Source organism: Geotrypetes seraphini, chromosome 5, assembly GCF_902459505.1.
Source record: "Geotrypetes seraphini chromosome 5, aGeoSer1.1, whole genome shotgun sequence".
Taxonomy (NCBI): Eukaryota; Metazoa; Chordata; class Amphibia; order Gymnophiona; family Dermophiidae; genus Geotrypetes; species Geotrypetes seraphini.
Window position 1 is genome coordinate 170,806,890 of NC_047088.1, and position 22,966 is coordinate 170,829,855.

The window sequence follows — 22,966 nt, forward strand, 5'->3', positions numbered from 1 at the left end:
GTGGTGTTTTAAATTATGAGCCACCATAGGGGCAGTTAGCTTTTCGGTTTTGAGACAACTCCGATGTTCAATTAATCTAACTCTGATAGCCCGACTAGTACAGCCTACATAGATTAAACCACAAGGGCAGGAAATCACATAGACTACGTATGTAGAAACACACGATGTCACTGCTCTCAATTGATAGTTCCGCAGAGTTTTAGGATGTGGTTTGTTGAAACAGACTGAGGATGTTGCATTGTTATATATATTTGTTTTTTGATTTTTTGACGATTTTTTGTCAGTTTTTATATTTTTGTTTTTTTCACTTTTCACATTTTGTGTTTGTTTATATTAGGTTTCAGGGAGATTTTCTTTGGGGTGATTTTCTCTCCTGTTGTTTTAATCTGGAGATGATCGTGCTTCCAACTATTTGGTAATATATATTTATATTCTTCTATATAAATTATATATATTAAAGGGATAATATGATGTACGGGGCAGGGTTTATTTAGATTTATTTCTAAGTGCTTGACACTGTATAAACACCTGCCCGGGGCCAATGGTTGAAACGAGGGTAGTGGGCCCGTAATGATTAATCCTTTTATTTATCTTATTTACTTTATTCATTTTGTTTTCTTTAAATTTGGGGAAGTACATTTTTCTTTATCACCTCCAGGGTTATTCAAGGACAGATCATCACCATTAATACCAATTTTTTTGTATTTTACATATTGTCGATATTGGTATTCATATTTGTACTTTGGTTTTTTTTGGCCATTTCTGGTAAATACTTTACCTACATGGAGACCCCGGCCTGGCAACGCACCTTATGTTTTTCAAGTGATTATGTCCAACAATTAACTTCCAAATCGTCAATATTGGAGGACAATCATTTGGAATTAACGTCATCCTTTTCTACCATTAAAGATCAATGGCTAAATCTACAGAGGACTTTAATACGGATGGAGTTGCATAGCATGTCCTTGATTGAATATATTAAAAAATTAATGATTCCCAGAGGGCTAAGAATTCAAAAACCACCTGGAATTTTTCAAGAAAACACCATCTTTCTAGAAAAGTGGGCAGCTATTTTAAATAAGTGCTCCCTTGACCTGATGGTACTTATGGTGGATACTATAAATGAATCCACCATAGAGGTCACTAGAGAATCGGATGACAAATTTCAACAGTTAACCACTGGTCCAGATTCTAAACAATTTCAGGATCAACTAGGAGAACTTCAATACATTTTAGAAAATTTCCGAAAGAAACATAAACAAGACAATTTAAAAAAACTTCATAGGGATACTCAGGACTACTCTCAGGGGTCTATTTATCCTTGGCTGGGGAAGTCACAGGACTCTCAAGATCCACAAGGGGGATCCCGAACTGAAATAAGTACCCGTGTGAACTATCAGGGATTTTCGGACGACAATAATAGTTCCACCAGTGGGGAGGACACTAGAAACCAGCCTGGCAATAAGAATTTTTTAGGCCGTACTCGGCAAGGCCAAGGTCAGTGGAACAGACGCAGGAGAGGTCGAGGCAGAACCCAATACAATCAAGGGTCCCGACCTCAAACTCGATCACACAGTCCCCAAACTTATTAGTTACCAACATTTCGGGGACCAGTTTAACTTCTGATCAAATTCAGGTCCTTAATAAGGGCCTGTCCTTTGTTCCTACTGTGAAATATGACCCGTTTAAAAGTCGGTGTGACTTGGCCAGGATCATACGCAATCTGCAGGTTAAATTGTATTTTTCTTCAGGGTCCCCCCACCAAGATAATTCTATATTACGTCCTAAATCTACGTGGGTTCCCCCAGGGCCCATTAATCCTATCATTGCAACCTTTAAGGACCTCGTTCTAAGGGATCTACGTAAATTAGATTCTTCCCCTTCCAAAAAATATTACGCCAATATGACATCCATGGAAATTCAGGCTTTAAACACTCTCAAGCAGAATCCCCAGCTCATTTTTAAACCTGCCGACAAAGGTGGTTCAATAGTAGTCCAAAATAGGGATCAATATTCAAAGGAGGTTCAAAGGCAATTAGGGGACACTGTCAACTACAGTCGTCTTTCTTGTGATCCCACTAAGGAATTACAAGAAATTATTATTCAGATAGTTGACACTGCATGGGCACAGGGAATGATCACTAAGGCAGAAAAACGGTTTTTATTACCTACTAGCCCAAGAATCCGTCTTTTATACTGTTCCCAAGATCCATAAATCCCTCACATCTCCCCCGGGCAGACCTATAGTCTCCCTGAAGAACACCATACTAGAACCTTTGTCCCAATTTCTCGATTATTTTTTGCAACCATTTGTTTGTCAGGCTAGATCCTACATTAAGGATACTTCAGATTTCCTCCGAAGAATCGAAGGGATTGGTCTCCTTTCTTCTAACAGCATCCTGGTAACTCTGGACGTCGTGTCCCTCTATACAAGCATACCTCAGATCGAAGCTCTCAAAGTCGTTGAGTCCACTTTAGATCAACGGGACACTTCAGACAGAGTTTCCACCAAGTTCCTGTTGGACCTTGCTACCCTAGTTCTCACTAGGAACTATTTTAAGTTCGATCAAGATTTTTTTCAACAAAATCAAGGGGTAGCCATGGGCACCACGGCTGCCCCTAGTATAGCTAACTTATTTATGACTAACTTTGAGGAACAATATTTATATGTCCATCCTTATTTTCAACAGATGGCCTGCTGGTTTAGATTTATAGATGATATTTTTTTCATCTGGACATCATCTAAGGAGTCTCTCCAGCTTTTCATTTCTTGGATTAATTCCCTTACAACCAACCTTAAGTTCACTCATACTTGTCATACTCATAGTATCTTCTTCTTAGATACTGAAGTTATTTGTGAAGAGGGCAGTCTTTCCACCAGGATGCACCATAAACACACTGAAAAAAATAACTTTTTATCTTATGCTAGTTGTCATCCTAGACGCCTTAAAGCGGCAATTCCAATAGGCCAATTCTTACGGGCAAGGAGGATTTGTACCAATTTATACGATTTTCAAATCGAAGCCAGAATTCTAAAAGATTCTGAACAGAGGCTATCCTGAATCTGTCATCCGGAAAGCCTATTTGCGCGCTCGTTATGCCAACAGAGACCTTCTTCTTATTCAAAAAAACAAAGAGACATCCACTAATCAAGTTTGTGTTATCTCCCATTCAACTCATTCTGCACTGGTAGCCCAGAGTTTACATAAACATTGGCATGTTTTACAACTACATCCGGCTTTCAAAGATCACCCATGCATTGCTTTCACCAGAGGCAGAAATCTATCTGAACATCTTGTTTCCTCGGACTTTACCATTTATCATTCTCCATCGATAACTGAGGGAAGTCACGGCCCTTGTGGTCGCTGCTCGTTGTGTACCACTTCTCACCAAGGCAATTCATGGACACATCCTAAAACTCTGCGGAACTATCAATTGAGAGCAGTGACATCGTGTGTTTCTACATACGTAGTCTATGTGATTTCCTGCCCTTGTGGTTTAATCTATGTAGGCTGTACTAGTCGGGCTATCAGAGTTAGATTAATTGAACATCGGAGTTGTCTCAAAACCGAAAAGCTAACTGCCCCTATGGTGGCTCATAATTTAAAACACCACCATACATTTGTCCAACTCAGGTGGTGTGTATTGGAACAAATTCCTACTACCTTCAAGGGAGACAGACAAAATCATCTATTGGTCAGAGAGAACTTTTGGATTTTCAACTTACGAGCATTCTCTCCCCATGGCCTGAATGAGAACGTTGATAAATGTTTCACATAAAGGTTATTTTCGTATTACTTTGATTCTCATGCATTGTCGATATCTCCCTTACGTTATCACGTATGCGTTGTTTCAGGTGGGGCTCTTTAAAGCGTTCTATAAGAACTCCTTGTTTCAGACATTCATTTGCCAAAGCAGCTTGATTGTGCCGCTGCTGGGGATGATTTCGTCCTCTCAATTTCAGGACTTGGCGTGTTTAAAAAAATTTTCAGTCATTTCATTAATTTTCTTGCTCCCTCCTGACGAGGATATTGAAACAGGACCTGTCGAGTGAGCAAAAATGAGCAGTGAACTATATTGAAGAACGAGCAAAATTTATAGTGAACATTATTGAACAGCCCTTTTGATGGTAAGGGATTGAGTGATTTAAACATCATGGCGAATGGATTGATAGCCATGATTCTTCAATGAGCACTTTTCACACAAGCGGGACCGATTAATAAGAGGAATTGAACAGCCATGATTGAGGAACTTTGAACTTTGTCCCGTTTTTGATTCACCGAGCTAAGTATCTCACTGTTTTTCACCATTCATTACTATTTTCACGAACTATTAGTGACAGGTACACAGGGCTTTTGGCGCTGTGGTTTGTTGAAACAGACTGAGGATATTGCATTGTTATATATATTTGTTTTTTGATTTTTTGACGATTTTTTGTCAGTTTTTATATTTTTGTTTTTTTCACTTTTCACATTTTGTGTTTGTTTATATTAGGTTTCAGGGAGATTTTCTTTGGGGTGATTTTCTCTCCTGTTGTTTTAATCTGGAGATGATCGTGCTTCCAACTATTTGGTAATATATATTTATATTCTTCTATATAAATTATATATATTAAAGGGATAATATGATGTACGGGGCAGGGTTTATTTAGATTTATTTCTAAGTGCTTGACACTGTATAAACACCTGCCCGGGGCCAATGGTTGAAACGAGGGTAGTGGGCCCGTACTGATTAATCCTTTTATTTATCTTATTTACTTTATTCATTTTGTTTTCTTTAAATTTGGGGAAGCACATTTTTCTTTATCACCTCCAGGGTTATTCAAGGACAGATCATCACCATTAATACCAATTTTTTTGTATATTAAATAAATGCACCCATTTCTAACTTTAGAATAGAATGGAATTATTTGTTGTTCCATGAATGGGTGCCTTTGGTGATGTTATGAAATGTTATAGAGTAGATCCAGAGCTTAGCAACACCGTTCAACATATAAGGGCTCCTTTTATAAAGCCACGTTAGCAATTTAACGCACGTAATAGCGTGCGCTAATTTGCCGGCCACGCTAGCCACTACCGCCTCTTCTTGAGCAGGCGGTAGTTTTTCGGCTAGCGTGGGGGTTAGCTCGCGCTAAAAAGGTGTGTGTGATAAAGCCACTAACATGGCTTCATAAAAGGAGCCCACAGTTTTCTGCTTCATGAGATGCTGCCCCTGTTCAATAAGATGGTCAGAATTATTTAGCCTGAGATTCAATGCTTAGGAGATATTTAACTAAACAAAGGAAAAAAAAGAGCAACCTTTGGGCCCTATTTTATTAATGGAACAAAATCTATTTCTCTAAATTCAAAGTATCATAAAAATGAGTTTAACCTGTCTGATAAATTATCCCAAATATTAGGTACCTACCCTGAAACCAGCCTTCAGTTACACCATATAACATTTTTTGATGCAAATTTGATGCACAAATTTTGGCCCGATAGTTTCTTTCAGTTACTCTGGGTTACTCTGGGTTTTAGTTTAATTTGAACAGGCTTCTGCTGAGACTATGTCACCACTACCCCTCATTCAGATAATACATATTTAATTCGATCAACCTCCTCATCATCAGTAGTAGATGTGCTTGTGCAATAGCTTTGGTTCTTATCATCTGGGGGTAAGTGAAAATATGAACACTTTCTCTGCAGCATCTCAAGCTCTAAATCTAGGAGGATAGCGTGGCCCTGGAATCCAAAACAGTCTTCAATCTGTATTTCATATGGGACCGTTAATGAGCAATCAAACTGATCCTGATTAATTTTATATACAATGATTTGACACAGATAATCAAGTGACAATAGAATTCCCATTAAGAAGAATGTGGCAACGTTGATTTGGTACAAATTAACTAAAAAGCTAAGTCAAATGACTAAATTTGAAAAGAAAATCACAATGCCTTCCCCTAAAATGCTGAGCATTTACTTTCTATTTTTGTATGTAATATTTATTCTATTCTAGTTTACTCACCATGCCAAACTAACATTGCACACTTTGCAAAAGATACAGGCATCAAACAATATTCCTATGTACAAAAAGAGGATTGATCAAAGACTCACAGAGAGACAATAGCAGGGTCTCCATACTTCTACTGTACTGTCAGGCTGAATTTGAGCTATTACATGTTAATTTTGCTTTTGTGACTATAAAACCAAAGTAAATCCCAAACCCTTAGTCAGATAAGCTAAAGATTTACTGTACATTGCTGCTACCAGTTTCTTAACTAAAATTAGTTCAGAGGCATTCTTTTAAACAAAATTTAAATCGTTTATCCATCTTATTATGTTGTAATGCCTTAAGGGCAGATAAAAGATATATTACAATGGACTTTGGAGACAATCTTTAAGATTTGACAAAAAGTACATGTGTGCTTTCAAAAGGGTCAAACAGCACATATATGCTTTCAAAATGTTTTATCACATATCTACTAAAACTCTATTACCAGTCTGTCTCAGAACCAAAATATACTTAAAAATATTTACAAATGCCTATTTTTATGCATCACCACTATTTTACAATGTGCCTTCATTAATTTCTTAAAGCTCAGAGAAATCCTGACTTTGCGGGAAAATATTCTACTTCTGAACTTAAACCTAGGCTGAATTAATTGGAACTCAAGAGTATTACATATTGAGAAAATGAAAACATTACAGTAATTTTGATTAGGTTTTCTAACTACTGATGTGAGTTTTACAAAATGTTTATATTCTCAGACAAACAGTATGTTCATATGTGTTAGAAGTCTCAGAATACATTATGAACCCGAAAATGATTATCCAAAGATGGAGCCTCATCTGCAAAATGAAGCTGGTTATTCACTTGTACGCCATATTCGGTGAGGATCTGTACAAATTTCTTATGTTCTTTTCCAATCCAGGACCGCATTGAGTCCTGCACTTGGTACGGTGTCACATGAGTGTGAACTGTAATTCCTGTCTGTGCAAATCCTTTCAAAATTCTAGGACATGTGACCCAAGTATTGCTCCCACCTGAATGACCCCCATCCAACCAGTACATTGCTTTTATATTTGTTATGAAGGAACTTTGGTTCTTGTCCATCTTAGCTTCATTTAGCTCATAGAGTAACTGATTCAAAACCACACAACCTTTGCTAAAACCAATTAAACTAAATGACACGGAATCTTTCTCAGATGGTGAGCCAAAACTGATAGGAAGAAGTTTAGAATATTCAGTTTTATCTGCTGGGCAGCCATTTGTGGTACAACTAGGTATTAAAGTACAACTGGGTGCTTCTGTATCTTCATCATCACCATATATGTTTTGAGACAAAGTGTTCTCAGCTAGAGAAAAAGCATTAATTAGTAGTGCATGTAGGTGTTTGAAAGCTCCAAAGTTAGTGCTATGTTCTGGTGCCCCAAACATGTTATTTGCCACAAAATTGTCATAGCAGCTAAATTTATGCAAATGCATACGGGACGATTTGATGACCCAAATGTAACTATTGGGGAAGCGCCGAGCAAGAATGGCAGCAGTATTTTCTAAACTCCAGTGTTCCCAACGAAAGTTTTCAGGGTGGCAAGCCATGATGCTCCGATAGTTCTAGAGTAAGCAGAAGAAAAGAAATATATATAGTATTATATACTGAACTTAGAATGCCATATGAAGGAAGGACGCCTATAATATTCAATTTAACTATTTACATTGTCATCGTTATCAAGAACTTATTGGGTGGGGGGGAGGGATACAGGTGTTCAGAGTCAAACGCTTAAATTCTGTATCCTCAAATCAGTTCCTTCTCTCATCTTTCTAGTACTTACATACATAAGCATCACCATTAATCCCAATATTCTCTCTCTCCCAACAGTGGCCAATACAGGTCCTGTTTAAAGATGCTTCTGAACATTAATCTCTCTTTCTAAAAACGCTGTTGACATTTCTCTCTTTTTTCTCTTTCTTCTCTCCTATCTTCTGCTTCCTTCTTCCAATGAGTTACTGCAGCACAATATACGTTTCCCTATTCCCTTCTTTCTTTCCATCAATGTTATCTCTTCTCGACTATATTGTAGTTCCTCCTTCTTCCCTCCTGTTCATCAGTCTTGTTTGTTTATCATCTTTGTAGTCAGTTTGTATATGTCTCTGTTCTAAATTTTGTATTCCCTTTTATTATTGTATTTTTGCCTAGAATTTATGATAGTTTATTTAAGGTTTTATTACTTGCATATGAAACTTGGCAAAATCCCAAGAAAACAGATTTTATGCTGCTTATCCCAAGAATAATAAGTGCATTTTCTCAAGCCCACCTATTTAAAAAGCTTAACCTCCCCCCCTTTTACGAAGCCACGTTAAGTCAATCATAGGAATTCTGTGAGTGTTGGAGCTAATACTGCCGTGGCTGGCAATAAAAAAAAGCCTAAGATGGCTTCATAAAGGGGGGGGGGGGTATATACTGCTTAAACCTAAGCGGGTTACAAAAACACATACAAATTCATAATATAAAATCATACAAAATTATAACATAAAATAATCCTTATAACACTTTCAAACAAAATAATTCTATATGGGGTCCTTTTACTAAGGCGTGCGTTAGTGTTTAGCGCGTGCTAACATGGCTAGCACGCCTTAGTAAAAGGACCCCTAAGTTACTGTTTAGTATTCAAAAAGCCTCAAAAAAGCGGATATTTGCAAATATTTTTTTTTAAACTGTATATTATTAATCATATTTTGTTTTCCATCTTGCTGGCTCCCTCCTCTGTCTTGTTGCAGCATTTGCACAGCCCCAGAAAATTTTTTTTCGGCCAATGCGGCCCAGTAAAGCCAAAAGATTGGACACCCCTGCTATAAATCAAGATAACCATTATTTATACATCTCTTCCCTGGCACGCTTGTTGATTCTGCTATTACAGTAGGAATAATGTTTAGTTCTGGTGTTTTTGCTTTTCATTCTAATTAATTAGGAAAGAAGATGAATGCTGAGAGCAGTGTAGATAATTCTGAGGTCTATGGATACAAAATCAGAGAAATGGATTTGGCAAGTCACTTCTTTTTCAAAGTGAATTTTACTGGGAGGGAGGAGGAAGGGGTAAAAGACCAGAATTATTTTTTGAACATTTTGGGTATCTAAAAGGGGTCGGGGAGAAATAGGACCAGTGGGTTTTTTAAAAATACATTTTATATTTGGGAGTGTTGAGAAAGGACTTGCTACTTCTAATCTAATCTTTAATTTCTGGGTCACTCTATGCCTATCCAGGCTCAAGGCGACTTACAAACTAAGAAGTTTATATATAGTTTAGACTAGAGTGTGTGGAGCAGTGGTTAAAGCTACAGCCTCAGCACCCTGGGGTTGTAGGTTCAAACCCACGCTGCTCCTTGTGACCCTGGGCAAATCACTTAATCCCCCCATTGCCCCAGGTACATTAGGTAGATTGTGAGCCCACTGAGACAGACGGAAAAATGCTTGAGTACCTGAATAAATTAATGTAAACCATTCTGAGCTTCCTTGGGAGAACGGTATAGAAAATTGAATAAATGAAATAGGAAGTACATGACATACTATAGAATAGCTGTGATAATGCAGAGTGAAAAGCATCTTTAGAATTACAGTAAGGCAGTTGAAGTGTACATATAATTTGGAGTTATAATAATGAGATAGTGAATATAAGGTGTACTATGGTGTAGCTCAGTGTTCTTCAACAGAAATTTTCTGCCGGTCCACAGGGCCGGCATGTCCATAGGGCCCAAGATAGCATTCTTAAGCCGCCAGTCCACGGTGCGATCAACGAAGTGTCTTCGGGCTGGCTCCCTGAGTGCTGCAGTGCACAAAGCTGTGGGAAAAGGCTCCTACACGCGGCCTGCGCCTGAACCAGAAGCCTTCTCTCTGACGTCGCAACGTCAGAGGGAAGGCTTTCAGATGAGGCGCAGGACGCGTGCGAGGAGCCGCTGCCCACAGCTTTGTGCAATGAAGCACTCAGGGAGCCTGCCCGAAGACGCTGCGTTGATCGCACAGTGGATAGGCCCAAAGATAATACCAGGGGGCAGGCCAGAAGGCAAGACACATGGAGGGAGAGAGACAACAATGGTAGGGGAAATGCTTTTATTTTTTTTTTATTTAGTGATTGATTTGTCTGTTCAGGAAGAAATGCATTTGTTTCTTTTCTTCTGGGGTTGTACTGCTAGCAGAGTCTTGCATCTTAGGGTTTATTTGTAAATATTAGTACTTTTAGTTTTTGGTCCTGCATTTGCATGGGGTTATTTGTTTTCTGGTAGGAATGAATGTTAAAAGGCATACAGTGTGCTTCGTGTATTTTAATTTTGTGGTTAACCATTATGTATTGTTAATACAATTATATTGTGTGCATATATGAAAAATGAATGGAAAAAATGGTGTTACAATTAGTACTATTGTGGGGGCGGGGTCTGGGGCGGAGACTGAGTGGAGATGGGCACGACTTATCCTAGTGTTCTTCAACTGCTGGTCCGCGAACCGGTGCCAGTCCACAAAATAATTATTTTATTTCCGCCGGTCCATAGGTGTCAAAAGGTTGAAGAACATTGGTGTAGCTAATGGAGATAATGCAAAAAGGGCAGCGAGTTATTTGAACTGCAGAAAAAAATACGGATGGGATAACTTCCAGATAGAAGGGGAGGGAATTTTAAATATCTGGAGTGTGTGAACTTGAGTAGATTTCTATAGACAAGCACATTTGTTAGGTATCAATGGAGAGTCAATTTCTTTCTGAACTTGAGGTAGTTCTGTCCTTATAGTTGTTGGTAAATTATGCCAGGTCTTTGTGTCAAGGAAGGTGAAGACCGAGTTGTATTTTATACCTTTGGGTGAGGGAAGGATCAGTTGGAGCGACTTAAATTTTCTGAGAAGTGATAACCAGGACTTAGTGAAGAGGTTTACGATTGGTTCTGTGGAATTTGCATACAAAACGTGGAACATTACATACACTAGTTTGAAGGTGATGCAAGCATTAATGGGTAGCCAGTGTCATCTGCTGTAGTAGGGAGAGACAGAATCATATTTTCTCAGTTTGAAAATTAAACTTAATGCTATGTTTTCTATCAGTTGTAATATGCACATGAGGATGCCAATGTAGAGAAAATTGAAATAGTTCAGTTGGGATAACATGAGCATCTGTGTCAGTATGGCAAAGCTGCTTTCAAGGAATAGGTTGGACATTTGGGATTCATAACAGAGTGGAATTGAGTATATAATTCCCAGGATCTTAGAGGTTTGTCTATATTTAGGGAGGTTCCTGTGGGTAGAACAACAATTGTAAGGACTGTTTGAGAGATGTTGTGGAACCACATAACTTTGGTTTTTGTTGTGTTTAGTCTGAGTTTATTGAGTATAGCCCAGGTATGTATTTTGTCAATGCCATCAGATATTTTTTTGCGATATATCAGGAGCATTATGTTTGGTCAGAATGAGTAGAAAAATGTCTTCAGTATAAGATAGTAGGGATTTATTATTGTTGAATATGATTTGACCTAAGGAGCTCATGAAAAGTTTGAAAAGTATTGGAGAGCGTGGTGACCCTTGAGGCACACCACAAACTGACTGCCAGATTTTAGAGAATATTCCATCTTTTCAGACAAGGTATTTCCTCTTCTGCAGGAAGTCTTTGAACCAGTTTAGTACTGTGCCCTCGATGCCTATTTCACTTATTTTAGTTAACAGTAAGTGGTGGTTGACTGAATCAAAGATGTAGTAGAATTACCTATTAATCCATGCTTAAGGTCCGTTTGATTTTGGTAGTTAGGGTCAGCAAAAGTTCAGTGTTATGTTGAGGGCGAAATCCAAATTGCATGGAATAGAGGCAGGAGAATTGTTCAATATAGGCAGAAAGTTGTTTGCAGATGTGCGCTTCTAGGAGTTTAGTTAGAAAAGGGACGTCAGCGATGGTTCTGTAGTTTGAAGGATTTGAAAGATCAGTGTTTTGGGAAGAAATTGCATTATAATTAGTATTATTATTTTGGGATGGAGTCTGGGGCAGAGTTTGGGTGGGGGTACTCAGTTGGTATTTGTTAGGCTTAGGGGGTACTTGGCTTAAAAAGGTTGAGAAGCACTGATCTAGGTGAAAGAAAAAAGCCTCAGAAAGTACTCAGAACCATTTCTAATGTGCCTAATGAAGATCCTCTAGCTCTGCCTCATACCATCTATCTGCCATCATGTTTCTGTGTTTCTATAAGCAAAAAAACCTTCACCATACAGACCCGCAGACAAAATATGGTAGTCATAAACAATGCTTATATGCTGAAAACTGTTAATGTTGCACAAAGCTGCTGGCACTGTACTATAAAAGAGCACGATCCATAAACAGTTACTCTTATGCTATGAATTGTTATGGTGCATAAGCTGCCAGGCAATACTTGACTTTCATTTGCTTAGCTTGAGAAAGCACAGGATCCAGAGATGGTGGGCATCATTTTGCGGCTGGATTGCCGCTGCTTCAGGGCTTAAGATCCTCTGGAGCAAAGAAATCCTCTCACTCGACGTTTCTCTTGCAATTATTAGTACATATATACCAATTTATGTACTAGTGCTGCATGATTTGAATCGATTTGCTTTCTATAAAAAAAAAAAAAAAAAAGACTCACCAATTCAGTGAGTCCTGATACCTACAGGTCTCCTGCCAGCCACTGCTGCTTTGGTAGGCCCGCATGTCAGATCTCACAGTGGAGGGGGTCGGTCTGGAGCTGCTGTGCATGGAGATAGGATGGCTAGAAAGCTGCTGTGCATGGAGAGAAAGAATTGTTGGGCATGGGGTGGAGGAGAGAAAGGGAGAGATGCAACAAAGAGTTAGAAAGGGGCGAGAGGTAGAAATCCTGCATATGGTGGAGGGGGGGAAGACATGCGTGGAGGAGAGGGAGAAATGATGGACATAGGGTGGAGGGCAGGGAGAGAAAGAAATGTTGCACATGATAATGAAGGGGATGAAGAGAGAGATTTGACCCAGGGCACAAGGCAGGGAGAGAGAGAGAGATGGCACACCGTGGGCAAGAAACAGAAATATTGGATATGGCAGTGGAAGGGAAGTATAGTAACTGAACAAAAAAGTCACTACTCTGTGAACTGTCACTGTACACAACAACAATCAAAACAAGCCTCAGACACACTGACTGAAGATACTTTTAGCCAATAAGGCAACATGTCCTTAAGTTTATTAGGATTTTTTCAAGTTTATTAGGATTTTTTTATACCGCCTATCAAGGTTATCTAAGCGGTTTTTACAATCATCGGCTCCTCTTACATGTCAGGTGGGAAATTCAGTAAAAAAAAACAACCAAAAAACAACCTCAGACATTTAGTCCGAGAAAAACCTTGTATACCACCTGACTGTAGATTAAGGTATAATCACCAGTATACAGTCACACAGCAGTGTGCCACAAAGTTAAACAAAAAAAAGTGCACAAAACAAAAACACCAACAAACAAAAAAGCCAAGTACTTAGCTGGGAGAAAAAAAATAGTAGTGGGTCCTCCAGTTCGGTTCAGGAACTGTCTCAACTCCAGTTGCACACACTCTGGTCTCTCAACGGCTGGCAGCACACAGCAAGTCCAAAGAAAGAAAAAGAAAAACTAGCCGTGCTTCTACAGTCTTGCCCAGCACAATATTCACAAACTTCCCAGAGAGTACTCACATCCAATGGAAAATAAAGAAACCAAAACAAAACAAACCCTTCTTCAACAAGATTCTTGTTTCACATTAAAATTGTTTCCCTCCAGTTCCAAAGACTGCAGTTTAAAATCCAAAACTGCTAAAAGAAAATTGAGGCAACGTGAGCGCCTGCTATTGGCCAGTAGAGGGAGTGTACGTGCCTCCTTTGACATCAAGGGCAAGGCCATGAAGGAGTTTAAATCTGTCTGCTGTCTCTGAGCTGATGCCGTGGTTAAGGAAAAGAATGTGCTGTGTGCTTGTGAAGCCCTTTTTCCTAAGGAAACAATTTAATTGTGAAGCAAGACTCTTGTTGAAGAAGGGTTTGTTTTATTTTGGTTTCTTTATTTTCCATTGGCTATGAGTACTCTCTGGGAAGTTTGTGAATATTGTGTTGGGCTGCCTTTGGGCGTGGCTGAAGAACTACTTGCTTTGGGATCAAGTGTGTGTTACAACTGAAGTTGGCTCCTGGGAGAACTCTTTGTAAGACTGTGTAGCAGTACGGCTAATTTTTCTTTCTTTCTTGTGCACTTTTTTGGTTTAACTTTGTGGTACACTGGTGATTATATCTTACTCTACAGTCGGCTTGTGTTTTTCTCTGACTAAATGTCTGAGTTTTTTTACTGAATTTCCCACCTGACATGTAAGAGGAGCCAATGTTGCCTTATTGGCTAAAGGACATGTTGCCTTATTGGCTAAAAGTATCTGACTTGTAATTATATATTCAGTCAGTGTGTCTGAGGCTTGTTTTGATTAAGTTGTTGTGTACAATGACAGTTCACAGAGTAGTGACTTTTTTGTTCAGTTATTATATACCTTAAAAGTAAAAATTTGACAAAAATTAATTTACAATTAATGGAAGGGAAGTTAGAGATGGATGGTGAGCACAGAGAAAGAAAGCGTGAAATGGACAGGAGACCCTGGCCAGAAACCAGAGCCTGGGACCAACATGATTTGAAGAATACAATGTCCAGACAACAAAAAGGTAGAGAACATTTTATATTCTATTTTGTAATTACAATATGTCAGATTTGAAATGTGTATTCTGCCAGAGCTGGTGTTAGACAGCGAGAGTGAGCTAGGACCTAACAGAGAGGAAAAGTCTTTTCTGTTTATTTGGTTTACACCATAGCACTGGCATGGGGTTAGAGAGGGCAAAGAATGTTCAAAATGTAAACCACTTAGGCTATAAGTGGTATATAAATACTTTAAAAATACAAATAAAATAAACTGCATGTTTTTCAAACATCCTGGCAGATTGAGCAGAAAAGTGAATCGAAGCAAAAAGACAATTCAATGGGCTGAATTCGAATAAAAAATTTTTTTCTCTGAATCGGGCAGCACTAGTATGTACTCCAGTCCTTCCTTAGTTTATATTTTGATTTTGGTCAGATTCATGCATTGAGATTCAATAGTAAGCTCATGCCTGCAAGATTTACAGTAGAGAATTTATACTTACAAACATGCAGAATTAAGCTGAGGGTTTTTTTAATTAATTTTACATATTAAGAATATAATGTATGATGTTCAAGTGTTATAGTATTTCATGTTGTTCTTTTTGTGCACTTGATGTAAGTTTGAAAAAGAATAAAGAAATTTTTTTTAAAAAACCCTCCTGATTTTTGAATTAAACCACTTTAAATCATATCATAGCACTGCATTAACCTGAATTATGTAATTAAATTTTACTTCTCAAACTTTTTAAAAACCCTTTAAATTACTTGCAGGTGTCAATGTCAGTCTCCAATGACTGCACTGAGGATGCGTGGGAAATTGTGCCAAAAGCGGGCATTTGTGGGCATTTCTGAACTCCCTCCCCAAATTCCCATCCTCTTCTGGGGTTTGTTTACTATAAAACTATTAACTACAGGTTACATTAGCTGGTATGAATAAATTTCAACTTCTTTTTCATCCTGCTAGGCCAGCCCAGACCCATGAGACATAAAAAAGCAACTGGAACAGTAAGACAAGACCCCCTGTTGTAACACAGCTCGCCAAAGGCAGAATCACCCCTGGCTAGAGCATTATCTTGTAATACTTCTCAAAGGAATGTATATATTTAACATTTATTAGTAAAAAAACAACCAAAAAAAAAAACCCCACCCCAAACCATCAAAGGCATTTTCTAGTTTACACAAGATAAATATTAAAGTTCCCAAAAGTATATTTTTAGAACAGCCTATTAGAGGCTGGAAAGAAGTGGGCAGCTCCTTGTTTGACACTGTGAAACAGATTTCTTTTTTTCATTGTATTATCAAAATGAATCCTGGCAAGAAACAAGTTGGAAATTCAAACTACAAAAACACTATATGATAAAAATATAATGTGTAATGAAGCTATATTAACTCACATACTATAAAAAACTAAATTCGGATGAAGGTCATTCAAAATCTTTCATTATCTCATCAATTCATTGTAATATGCCACTGCTTAGCTCATAGTGAAAGCCAGATACCAAAATACTTTGAAAAATCTGACCTAAATGGCTAAGTATTTGTATTTATTTATACCCGCCTTTCCCAAGGCGAGTCACAATGGAGTACATACACAAACTGAACATCAAGTTTCAATTTTATTGATTTTTAATATACCGACCATCGACAAACATCTAGCCGGTTTACATAAAATGATATAAATAGGAGTAAGATAGTACTTATTTTAAATAATAAAATGCTAGCCACGCATGCGCACTTGCCTCGCGTGTTCCCTGATCCCTTTTCTGTCGGGATGTGGCAAGACAAAGTGCGCATGCGCGCTTATTACATCACTGATGGAGAGCAGCGAATGCAGGAAGCAGAGTGGCCAGGTTAAACAAAAAAAAACCCAACCGAGCGAGCCAGGCCGCTGAGAAAGCGCGGGAGGCCTGGCCCGGGCTGCGGATGGGTAACGAGCTGGGGCAGTGAGCCTTCCCTGCGGCTGAAATGGAGACGGGCCACCCTCCGCGACAGACCACAGGAGTCCGACTTCTTTTCCGCTCACCCCCCTTCCCGCGGACCCGACTACCTTGGCGATTGAAGCAGCATGTGCAGCAGTCTTCACACGCTGCTTCGGGTCTTTCTACTTCCCTGATTTGCTCTGCCGCGTCTCTGATGATGTCATCAGGGACGTGCCAGAGTAAATCAGGGCAGTAGAAGGACCCGAAGCAGCATGTGAAGACTGCTGCACACGCTGCTTGAATCGCCGGGTAGGTAGTCAGGTCCGTGGGAAGGGAAGGGGGGGGGCACAAGGACTCTGGGGAGAATGGAAGACACCGGCCCCTGTACTAACTCCTGTGGACAGGGGGAGCAGGAAGGGATGCTGATGGACAGGGGGGGGAATGAAGGGAGGCCTATTGCTGGACAGAGGGAGCAGGAAAAGGTGATGATGGACGGGGGGGAAAATGAAGGGAGGCCTACTGCTGGACAGGGGGAGCAGGAAGAGGTGCTGATGGACGGGGGGGGGGGAAATGAAGGGAGGCCTACTGCTGGACAGAGGGAGCAGGAAGAGGTGATGATGGACGGGGGGGGGGGAAGGAATGGAGGCCTATTGTTGGACAGGGGGAGCAGGAAGAAGTGCTGATGGACATGGGGGGAATGAAGGGAGGCCTACTGCTGGACATGGGGAGCAGGAAGAGGTGCTGATGGACGGGGGGGGGAAATGAAGGGAGGCCTACTGTTGGACAGAGGGAGCAGGAAGAGGTGATGATGGACATGGGGGAAAAATGAAGGGAGGCTTACTGCTGGACATGGGGAGCAGGAAGAGGATGCTGATGGACCGGGGGGGGGGGGGGGGCAATGAAGGGAGGCCTACTGCTGGACAGAGGGAGCAGGAAGAGGGTGATGATGGCGGGGGGGGGGGAAGGAATGGAGGCCTATTGTTGGACAGGGGAGCAGGAAGAAGTGCTGATGGACTGGGGGAATGAAGGGAGGCCTACTGCTGGACATGGGGAGCAGGAAGAGGTGCTGATGGACGGGGGGGGGGAAATGAAGGGAGGCCTACTGCTGGACAGAGGGAGCAGGAAGAGGTGATGATGGACACGGGGGAAAAATGAAGGGAGACTTACTGCTGGACAGGGGGAGCAGGAAGAGGTGCTGATGGCCAGGGGGGAAATGAAGGGAGGCCTACTGCTGGACAGGGGGAGCAGGAAGAGGTGCTGATGGACAGGGGGGGAAATGAAGGCGAGGGCCTACTGCTGGACAGAGGGAGCAGGAAGAGGTGATGATGGACGGGGGGGAAGGAATGGAGGCCTATTGTTGGACAGGGAGAGCAGGAAGAGGTGCTGATGGACACGGGGGGGGGGGAAATGAAGGGAGGGCCTACTGCTGGACATGGGGAGCAGGAAGAGGTGCTGATGGACAGGTGGGGAAATGAAGGGAGGCCTACTGTTGGACAGAGGGAGCAGGAAGAGGTGATGATGGACACGGGGGAAAAATGAAGGGAGACTTACTGCTGGACAGGGGGAGCAGGAAGAGGTGCTGATGGACAGGGGGGAAATGAAGGGAGGCCTACTGCTGGACAGGGGGAGCAGGAAGAGGTGCTGATGGACAGGGGGGGAAATGAAGGGAGGCCTACTGCTGGACAGAGGGAGCAGGAAGAGGTGATGGACGGGGGGGAAGGAATGGAGGCCTATTGTTGGACAGGGAGAGCAGGAAGAGGTGCTGATGGACACGGGGGGGGGGAAATGAAGGGAGGCCTACTGCTGGACATGGGGAGCAGGAAGAGGTGCTGATGGACAGGTGGGGAAATGAAGGGAGGCCTACTGTTGGACAGAGGGAGCAGGAAGAGGTGATGATGGACATGGGGGAAAAATGAAGGGAGGCTTACTGCTGGACATGGGGAGCAGGAAGAGGTGCTGATGGACCGGGGGGGGGGGAAATGAAGGGAGGCCTACTGCTGGACAGAGGGAGCAGGAAGAGGTGATGATGGACGGGGGGGGGGAAGGAATGGAGGCCTATTGTTGGACAGGGGGAGCAGGAAGAAGTGCTGATGGACATGGGGGGGAATGAAGGGAGGCCTACTGCTGGACATGGGGAGCAGGAAGAGGTGCTGATGGACGGGGGGGAAATGAAGGGAGGCCTACTGCTGGACAGAGGGAGCAGGAAGAGGTGATGATGGACACGGGGGAAAAATGAAGGGAGACTTACTGCTGGACAGGGGGAGCAGGAAGAGGTGCTGATGGACAGGGGGGAAATGAAGGGAGGCCTACTGCTGGACAGGGGGAGCAGGAAGAGGTGCTGATGGACAGGGGGGGAAATGAAGGGAGGCCTACTGCTGGACAGAGGGAGCAGGAAGAGGTGATGATGGACGGGGGGGAAGGAATGGAGGCCTATTGTTGGACAGGGAGAGCAGGAAGAGGTGCTGATGGACACGGGGGGGGGAAATGAAGGGAGGCCTACTGCTGGACATGGGGAGCAGGAAGAGGTGCTGATGGACAGGTGGGGAAATGAAGGGAGGCCTACTGTTGGACAGAGGGAGCAGGAAGAGGTGATGATGGACATGGGGGAAAAATGAAGGGAGGCTTACTGCTGGACATGGGGAGCAGGAAGAGGTGCTGATGGACAGGGGGGAGGTAAAACAAAGGGAGAAGGGCTGCTGCTGGATAAGGGGAGCAGTGAAGGGGTGGTGGTGGACACAGGGGAGGTAAAAATAAGGGAGAATGGACAGGATAAAGCGGCTAAGGAGACAGAGAGAGAAAGAAATAAAGAGACACACATATATTCTAGCACCCGTTAATGTAACGGGCTATAAAGCTAGTTAACAATAAAATTGGTAAAATAAGGGGAAGATGAACATTAAGGACGTTTTACGGTAAAAGACATGATGGTGAGGTTAGAGGGGAGGGGAGGGGGAAAAAGTTACAATATTAGTGGTAAAAAAAACCCAAGGTTGATTAAGAAAGAAGGGGAAGGGGATAAAACATAAGGGATGGGATCGCTTCATAAAAGCGGTTGGTTGGCTTGATGATAAAAGGTTCAAGTGCAGTGGAATGCGTCTTGAAATAAGAACGTTTTTAATTTTGTCTTGAATTTATCGGTAAGTTTTTCAAGACAAAGTTGAGATGGTAAGGCGTTCCATAGCGTTGGAGCAACTACAGAAAAATTGGTTTTCCTGGTGTAGAAGAATTCCTTTATGGAAGGGACAGTTAGTAGATTCTGAAACATAATAATGTAAAGCCTCCTAAAAGTAATTTGAATACTTTGGTTGTCCTTGGGATACACAGGGCAGGAGAAGTTGTGGTGGAAGCAATGCACAGAACTCCAGAGTCAAATGGAATAAAGTGCATTTACAAGTGGCTGCCCCTATCCTATTTGGGTCACAAAAACTCCCCAAAAGCTGAGTGGACTATCTTATACGTTTTAGTCTGATCCAGATAGAAGGCCAAGGTTTGTTTGCAGTCCAAGGCATGCAGTGCGTTTTCCCAAGGTGGGCATGAGATTTTGAGAATAAATGTTGGCAGAACAACTGACTGATTAAGGTGGAAATTCACCACTGCCTCTGGAGGGAAACTTAGGACAATATAGTAGTAACATAGTAAATGATGGCAGATAAAGAACTGTAATTATTTATTTTACTTGCTGAGTTTAAGTTTAAGATGTCTTCCCCTCCACCCCGAGAGAGTTAAGACCTGCAGTCAGATGGATTTGAATGTGCAGGCGTCGGTTTAGTGACAGAGACTGCAGGCAACTGTTTGGCATCGGCTGTCAACGCTAACTCCAGCCCTTCCCAATCTGTCTTGCTATATACAGACTGGAGGGGCCTAAGGGATCTCTGGCCAATCGGAATCTTAGGCCACTCCCGCCACATCCCAGAATGTACTGGAGAAAAGGCCTGATTCCGGTTGGCCTTAGGTGCCTGTGCCAATCAAGGCAGTAGGCCTCTCTCTGGTGCATCCCATGATGCACTGGGACGGTGAAGGCAGGCCTGACGTCCAACTAAAAAAAAGGTAGGGGGGGGGGGTCTGGCTGGGCTGTCCATCTGGGCCGAGGGGTGGAGGTCCAGCGGCCGCCTTCCTTTTAGGGGGTGGGGAGTGTCCGGCAGGAGGGATTGGGCATCCCTCTTGCCGGCAATGTTTTTGGGGCTCATGGGGGGGTTGTTCGGCAGGAGCAATTGTGCTTCCCTCCTGCCAATGATCTTTGCGGGCAGCTTTGAGGGTGTCCGGCAGGAAGAAAAGGTGTGTGTACAATCAAGAAGAACATTATATTAGGAGTCAGATGGTCAGCAAAGAGCTCATAAGCCATAAAAAGCAAACATGGTAGGGCCTTTTACTGGATTTTGTTAAACATTAAATTAACTGCATAAATGGCATTTTAATGAATTATGTTAAGATGTAGCTCAGGCTATGTGTAAGTTCAATGAAATATAACTTTTAATTTTTATATATTTCAACTGAGATTTGATGTAGGTAAGAGTCAATTTAAGTAGTTTTTATGAACACAACTTTAGATTCAGCTTGCAAAACTGCATAATTCGGTCACTAGTAGTTTGTCAAGTTTGAAAAAATTTAAAAATCTACTCTTAAAATTGACACAACCTAAAGTGTACCGTATTATTTTCTGTGATGCGTGATATTGAGTTCCCGAAGAGCATGGTCAATTATCAGTGCTGGCTTATTTTCCTCTAGTGCAAGGTGTTATTTTTTAATGGTGGATATATTTTCTGCACTATGCTACTAAGTCTCTCGTAGATAGGGCTTTCTTCTCAACTTGTCCGGCTGTTCCTCGCTCCGGCTGCATGCCGTCACACTTACCTGCACATCTCCGGGGAAATATACGACATGGTGCTGCGGTGGATGCCCAGAGGGTTGCGGGGGGCGGCGGCGAATGAGGCCTGGGGAGGGCTGCGGCAGAAAGAGAAGCAGTTCATTCGTTGAGAGTGGCTCGGAGCCCGGCACCGGCGGCAACCGCAGCAGTCTCGCAGGAGTCGGAGAGGGCGGCAAGGAAGAGGCGGGGAGGCGAGTCACGCTGGAGCCGCCGCCGCAGCTCATGTTTCTGGCGAAATCTATAAGCGAGAGGCAAGCGGTGCGGAAAGCTCCTCTCAGCGCCTCGGTCCAGGAACTGTACATGAGCCGAGAAGAAAGAGCCCGCCTCTCTGCTAGGGCCGCACCTCGTAGCCGTTGCCCCAGGTCGCGCGGGTGCAACAGCGAGCTCACTCCGAGGCGGCGCGCCCCCTACGGGCTACGGTTTCCACACAGGTCCAACTTTCGCCACCAAGAGCAAGCACGCGCGCACACCCTTCTGCAAACGCCTGCGCGTAGGGGGTGTGGAGATGCCATCGATTTGTGGATTCGCCTTGCGTCCTTCTGGTTGTTTTTTTTGGCGGGTTTTTTTTTTTTAAAGGTAGCGAATAAAATCCCTGTCCTCGTGCAGTTCCTCACGCATTTGAAGATCCATTCACACTCGCATCACTTTTAAAATCTTGCAAGAGCTTTGTTTTGTTTAAAAGTCTCTCTTAGTATTTTGACTTATTGTAAAATCAGGAATGTTTTAAATATACGCTTCAGAAATACGGACGATTGGTACCTTATTGCATTTTTATAGTGTATTTATGTATATAGTCGATCTTAAGCTTGAAATAATTCGATAATCCAATAAAATACAAATTTTCAAGATATTTGATTTGATTTTAAATGAAACAAAAAAACAACAACACTAGGGTACGACCTGCGTCTTCAAGGGCATGATGTTAGCATATAAATCCTTGCACAACATGGCGCCTAGCTACATATCAACTAAGCTTCCTCCATACATACAGAGGAGGTCATTCGCTCCCAGGAAGAAGCACATTTCCAGATACCTCCCTGCTCATGCCCTCCCTCTACAGAACGCCGGTGATGATCCTACTTCCATTTCATACCAAGCTACTGGAATTAGCTACCCCTACAAATCAAATCCCTTGCAGGGTTCCTAAACTTAGATCCTCTGTTTAGGTAAAGTTAGGATGAACACAATGTTTCATAAGGATGGCAAACTGTAACCCGTTTAACTGTATGTTATGCATATTTTATATGTTAATTTATCAAAGCAAAAAAGGGCACTTGTGATTATAAATCCCTTGGACTGACATGGGTTCTCAGAAATAATAAGGTGGTAAGAAAATCACAAACGGGGACAAGCCCCTAAATGTGCTTTCATTGCACCATTTTTGTTCACTCTTAAATAACTATCTTCAATTCGTGAAAAACAAAACATTTTTTTTACTTAATTTGAATGACAGCAAAAATGTCTCAGAAGTTATCTCTCTGCAGCGGGTTCTGACACGTTTCGCCTGGAGCTTCTTCAGAGAACCCACTCTCGCTGGCTGTTAGGAGAAAAATGTCTTCCTAATAGAAAAGAT

General features: G+C 41.9%; 1 protein-coding gene across 1 annotated transcript; it reads right to left on the reverse strand.

The window, feature by feature from the left end:
• Window positions 1-5,294: 5,294 nt before the first annotated feature.
• On the reverse strand, window positions 5,295-22,100 carry C5H2orf69 (chromosome 5 C2orf69 homolog). The gene is made up of 2 exons (XM_033944975.1): window positions 21,381-22,100; window positions 5,295-7,593 (listed from the first exon to the last, which is right to left on the reverse strand). The coding sequence occupies exons 1-2, from the start codon at window positions 21,693-21,695 to the stop codon at window positions 6,778-6,780; spliced, it is 1,131 nt and encodes a 376-aa protein (XP_033800866.1). The 5' UTR covers window positions 21,696-22,100; the 3' UTR covers window positions 5,295-6,777.
• Window positions 22,101-22,966: the final 866 nt, after the last annotated feature.

What these genes read in the sequence shown, in the direction of transcription:
- C5H2orf69 (XM_033944975.1), bottom strand. Translation starts at nt 21,695, where the DNA reads ATGTACAGTTCCTGGACCGAGGCGCTGAGAGGAGCTTTCCGCACCGCT. An exon ending in ATTTCCCCGGAGATGTGCAG is followed by an intron (nt 7,594 to 21,380) that starts GTAAGTGTGACG and finishes TGCTTACTCTAG; the next exon opens with AACTATCGGAGCATCATGGC.